The sequence below is a fragment of the Chrysochloris asiatica genome, unplaced genomic scaffold (assembly GCF_000296735.1).
Source record: "Chrysochloris asiatica unplaced genomic scaffold, ChrAsi1.0 scaffold00172, whole genome shotgun sequence".
NCBI classification, from domain to species: domain Eukaryota; kingdom Metazoa; phylum Chordata; class Mammalia; order Afrosoricida; family Chrysochloridae; genus Chrysochloris; species Chrysochloris asiatica.
The window spans coordinates 2,813,729-2,819,886 of record NW_006408690.1 but is presented as its reverse complement, the minus strand read 5'-3'; the positions used below and the strand labels follow the sequence as shown (position 1 = coordinate 2,819,886).

Sequence of the window (6,158 nt, the reverse complement as noted above, 5' to 3'; positions counted from 1 at the left end):
AAAGTTGTAAAGAAAGGACCCATATAAAGGCCTTTGGCACTGGGAATTTGGGTGAATGTTCAAAAAACCCTTACTTATTTCTTCCTCCCTCCCTCCCTTTCTTCATTCCTTCCTTCTTTTCATCTGAGTGGTTTACAGACTTTGTTAAAAGAACATTTACTAAATTGGGGGCACCTTTTATTTGGTCTCCATCCCTGCCTGACTGGTAGGGATTTCACCGCACAGGGCTGAGCCGAGCTCCTAACAAACTGGGGGAAGGACCGGGAAGGGCAGGAGGTGGGGACAACAATCTAGTTGTAAAACCTATTTTATTGGAATTCATATCTAGGCACAAATATTTGCCCTTTTAAATTCTACAGTATTACCAAGGTAAAAGGCAGCAGCTTCTGATATAGGAATTGTACCCTAGTGGGTAAGCATACCAGATCAGGGTACTTGGCTCTGCTCTCTTCTTCAAGCAAGGTTGTGGGTTTGATAAAATCCTGTTTCTTCCTCAGAAGTGGGACCATTTGGCTTGAGTCTTAAGATAGATGGGCAGTTTATTCTCAACAGTCAGTTTTTACAAGTTTCTAGGCGGGGAAAAGCTACTTGAGAATTTGACAAAAGCCTAGAATGTAGGCGTTTTCTTCATGAAATTTTGGGGCACAAATAGTTTTCTTCTCATTATTATAGGGAATCTATTTACTTTCAAGAAAAGGGCGTAAAACCATGGTCACATCCAAGTGGGGCTAAAAGAATGTTTTTGTATATAATCTTGGAGAAATAATCTAGGAACAAGCACATGATAATTTCTGACGGTTGGATTTTCTAGTTACGTTAAGGGATTTCTATCTATTGAAGGACAAGGCTCTCTTCCCTTACTTGTAGGATTTCTGACTAAAGATAGATAGTATTTCTAAATTCTTATCTGAGGTCCACGTATATGAATCTGCAATCCTCCTTCTAGCAATTGGCATCTGACATTCTGGGCCCCCATAAATATTTATGGGAGCTTCTGTTAGTTTATGTCTCACCACAAGGTATTCAGGAGAAATAAGGTCTTTAAAAAGTATCATTTTGAGTTCTAAGGATCTGATTATCTCTATATATTCTGGTCACTTTGGCTCTTAATGGGCAGCATAAAAAGGATTTAAGATGATGTCACCAACTCAAGGTGGGGAGCTCATTTCACAGGAGGAAAACAAACATTCATGGACTAAAAGTAATTATTTGGAATCCCAGTCACAGAAAGCCTAGCGGGAGAGGCTTTTGTGGGTTGGAATGGGAAGGGAAGGGAATAAGCAGTTAGTTACCCAGGAGGTAAATTACTCCTTCCTGTACTGTGGCAATATGGTGTCTAGGTTGATGTTGTAATTCTCACACCAAGATCTCTCTCTTCTCCCAAGGCCAAGTTTAATTTTTGGGGCTCACCATATTCTGGGAGTGTGCTTCATTCCTCGTTGTTCAGGTCACTGAGATTTTATTTTTATTTTCCCTAATTAATTCAAAAGACCTAATAAAAGAATACTGACTGGGAAGAAGCCTCAAGAACCAGCATCAGCCTTCTGTTCAAAACGGACTGGATTGAAAAGCAAAGTAGGGAAAATCACCCTAATTTAATAAAAAATGAAACTTGGTTTATTGCACTTACTGCTTACTGGTAGATCTACTAAGGGTTGGGTGGGGGGGTGGGGGAGGTCAGGGGGAATTTCAATGGGAAGAGAATCTTTTTGTTGACTGCAACTGATCTGACCAACCATTTTAAAGAGCTTGCAGTATTCTTTGTTTTGAGATACTAACTTTAGAGACGTGGTAAGTCATAACATGTTCAGAAAGAAGGCATTACATCTTTTAAGAATTTTGTGGGTCTATGCTTCACAATAATTTTGCTAAGTGCTTTATTGTGTTTCCGTTAAATGAAAGAAAATAAAATCTGGCTTAGTTTTATATCTGCCCCTGCAGTTTGTATAACCCATATAAAATAAAAATCTATATGTTACAAAATAGGATTTCTTTTTAATATATATATTTTCCTTTTGTAAAATTATATGTATTTAAATACATTTGAAATGTTGCTATAGGTAAATTAGAAATTTTTTCTCTAATACTATGAAAAAGGCAAGAGTTTTTATTTGTCAATATACATTTTATATTTACTTTATCCTTTTCACTGCACCCCAAAGAACCTTTTATGATTCAGGGGACAATTTGGCACTGTTCAATCCTACTACTTTGATGTGAAAATAAAGTTTGATTTGCACACTATATTAAAAGTAAGGGAAGTATTTATAACAATTTGAAGCTTTTCTTAATTGATTAGAACACAGCCTTTGTCACTAAGTTACTAGAGAGGTATTCTAAACTTAAGAAAGGATTTTTAAAAGGAGCAATGTTTTTAATTTTTAAACTGTACTCTACTTTGACACCACACTATAGAAATAGATTTACTTTAGAACAAACTACAAATACATTCACACAGCTTGTGACAACTTAATTGTCTATCTAGAGAACTGAAACAGCTTAGTGAGCTTAAGTTATTATAAATCTTGTCCAAGGCGTTCTATTTCTTCAATCAGGAAGTCAATGTCTTGATGAGTTGCTGCAGGGTTTGAGATGACCATGCGGAAGAAGTTGACTTTGTCTCCCAAGGGCTGGTAGCTGACCATTGTGGTTCCATACTCCATCATCCTGGCTTTTATCACTGGAGCCACCTGTGGAAGAGACCAGATCACCCCGGTGACTGTTTCTCCCCAAGACTCTCCTCTTAGTTAAAGGACCGCAAATTGTCAGTGTAACAGTAATGTGTTTTCTGCCTCCACATTTTCTTCATGATCTTAAGGTAAGAAGAGTAATAATAAATGATAGGATGTTGGTCTCAGATTTATTAGGTGCCTGTAACCTTATCCCTTTACTTTCTAGTCTGTGTTTTGGGAGAATGGGGACAGTTTGGTGTTGGTTACAAAGTGAAATAGTTCAGCAATGCATTTTGTGGAATTTTGTTTTACTTTCCAGAGTTGTAATGACCCAGTTCTGTTGCCACTGTAGGGAAAGCACTGGACTGCTGACCTCCAGGTTGGCAGTTTAAACCCACCAATGGCTTTGTAGGAGAAACATGAAGCTTACAGCTTTGGAAACCATATGGTTGGTTGGTTATGTGCCACGGAGTCAGATCTGATTCATAGCGACCCTGTATTCAGTTTCCAAGGCTGTGAAACTTTATGGGAGCAGAAAGCCTCATCTTTCTCCAACAGAACAGCTGGTATACAGGGTCACTGTAAGTCAGAATCAACTCAAAGGTAGTGGTTTTTAATGATCCAGTAAATGCAAAAACATTGGAAATAAAACATACGTCAGGGAATTATTCCAAGAGACAGTAGAGTTATTTATAGTGACCCAGTAAATGTAAAAACTTTGGAAATAAAATATAGTTTGGAAGATTGTTACTGTGAGGCAAGCCTCAATATCAACTCCTATAGGACGAGGTGCAGAGTTTAGGCAACCTTCCTGAGATCCTAAAGATTTCTAACTTCATTTCGTTTTCCTTTTGCATTGATTTAGTTTATAAGGTATTTTGAAAGATATTCCTTAAAAAGAATAGAGGGTCAGCTGGGACAAACAGCCAAACCCACAAAGGGATTAACATACAGAAGTGTGTTGCATTTATGCCAGATTGATTGGAGCTTTGATAGTTCTCTTTTTAATTTTGTTTTCATAGGTGCTGTCAAGTCAATTCTAAGTCATAATGACCTATGCACAACAGAATGAAACACTGTGGGGTCCTCCAGCATCCTCACAATTGTTACTATATTTGAGCCACTGTGGTTGATGGTTGTCAATTCATCCCATTGAGAGAGAGTCTTCCTCTGTTTTGCTGACCCTCTACTTTACCAACTGTCACGGTTTGAATTGTATCCCCTAAATCTATGTGTCATCTTGGGTAGGCTATAATTTCCAGTTTTGCGTGGCTATCCTCCATGTTGTGACGAGGTATATGCTAATCCTAACCTCTATGTGACAATAAGGCAGGGTCAGTGGGGGTGTATCTTGAGTCACTGCCTTCCTCAAGCCACCACCCTTACTCAAGCCACACATTTTCTTGAGTCATACCTTTTATCTTATTGTTGTTCAGTGGTGTCAAGTCGGTTCTGACTCAAAGAGACCCTGTATATGGTTTTCCAGGAGCGGCTGGTGAGTCTGAACAGCCAGTCTTGCAGTTCAAACCAACCTTGAGGTCAAGTGGTTATCCTATGATGCCACAACAAGTGAGCAGAGAGGGAAGGGACTTCACTACTACCAAGAAAGAAGAGCTGGGAGCAGAGTACATCCTTTGGACCCAGGACCCTGCATTGAGTACTCCTAGACTCAGGGGAAGATGTGTGACAATCAATGCCAGACATTGAAAGACCTTCTCCTAGAGCTTGCTCCCTGAATTCAGACTCCTAGCCTTATAAATTGTGAGAAAAGAAATGTCTGTTTGTTAAAGCCCTCCATGTGTGATATTTCTGTTATATAAACACTAGAGAACTAAGACACCAAGCATGATGCCCTTTTTCAGGGACTAGATCCTGATAATACTCCCAAAATAAGCAAGATGAAGTCCCATTTTCCTCTCTTCCAAGGAGCATTCTGGCTGTACTTCTTCCAACACAAATGTGTTTATTCTTCTGGTGGTCCAAAGCCTACTATATTAATAGTCTTTGTGAACACCATTCCAATGCATCGATTCTTCCTTACTCATTAACCAGCTTCTGTATGCATATGAGGTGATTGAAAGTACTATGGCTTAGGTCAGGTGCACCTTAGTCCTCAAGGTGACATCTTTTTTTTTTTTTTTACCACTTTAACCAAGTCTTTTGCAGCAGATTTGCCCAATGCAATACGTCATTTGATTTTTTGATTGCTGCTTCTATGGGCATTGATTGTGGATCTAAATGAAACGAAATCCTTGATAACTTCATTTTTTTTTTTTTTCCTGTTTATCATGCTATTGCTTATTAGTCCAGATGTGAGGCTTTTTCTCTGAATTACTATACAGGGTCGCTATGGGTTGGAACTGACTTGACGGCACTTAACAACAACAACATGCTGAGGTGTAATACATACTGAAGACTGTAGTCACTGATCTTCATTAGTAAGTGCCTCACATCCTCTTCACTTTCAGTAAGCAAGGTTGTGTCATCTGCAATTCCATTGGTGTAAATGACCCTCCCTCTAATCCTGATGCTGCATTCTTCATATAGTCCTGCTTTGCTCAGCATAGTTCTTTACTGTTTATGAAATTAAATTCAAACTCCTTATTGTTGTTGTAAAGTGCCGTCAAGTTGGTTCCCACCCATAGCAATTCTGTATAAGGTTTCTGAGGAGCAGCTTGAAGGTGAGTTTGAACTGCTGACCTTGTGGTTCAAACTGACTTTGCAATCCAGTACATTAACCCACAGCATCACACCAGGACCCAAACTCCTTAGCTCAGAACAAATGGGTTATGTCACCCAATTCTGAGGACTTATCTTCCACTGCTTACTAAAGTGAATCTTCAAATCAGACAACATTCATTTAGACAATACCCCCTAAATGTACCATACTTATTTCTGACCCCTTCACATTCATCATCAGTTTTATCATGTCTAACTTAATAAGAATTCTTTTGCTTAGAATTCCTTTTCTTTTCCAGTATACATCTTACACACACTACATGGACTTCTATACTGGTTCACTGACTTTTCTTGACTTCTCAGTCCATTAGCATCTTCCCTCTTTTGAGTCTTAACTACATGATATTTACTCATAAATTCTGACTATATTTCAATTTCCTGTTGTCCTTTTGTTGTTGTTAAGTGCCATTGTATATAGGGTTTCTGAGGAGTGGCTGGTGAGCTTGACCACTGACTGACCTTGCGGTTCAAACTGACCTTGCAGTTTTAGCGCATTAACCCTCAGCGCCACACCAGGACTCTTACTGATGAGCAAATACATTTTTTTTTCTTGATCTTAATGGTAAGCCTCCTGAGGACAGTCTTTTACTTTTTTTTTTTACCAGCATCCTGTCTGCTTGGATTCTTAGTGCTGCTGTAACAGAAGTCCCATTAAGTGGGTGGTTTTAACAAACAGAACTTCATTTTCTCATGGTCTAGGAAGCTAGAAAGGAACTCTGGTAGCGTGGTGGTTATGAATCGGGCTGC

General features: G+C 38.9%; 1 protein-coding gene across 1 annotated transcript in view; it reads right to left on the bottom strand.

Moving 5' to 3' along the window:
• Positions 1 to 1,928: 1,928 nt before the first annotated feature.
• Positions 1,929 to 6,158, bottom strand: part of GAD2 (glutamate decarboxylase 2 (pancreatic islets and brain, 65kDa)) — a 106,124-nt gene continuing 101,894 nt past the window's right edge. Inside the window, exon 16 of the mRNA XM_006871656.1 lies at positions 1,929 to 2,690. Within this exon, the coding sequence (XP_006871718.1) occupies positions 2,517 to 2,690 (174 nt within the window). The 3' untranslated portion in view covers positions 1,929 to 2,516. The remainder of the gene's footprint in view (positions 2,691 to 6,158) is intronic.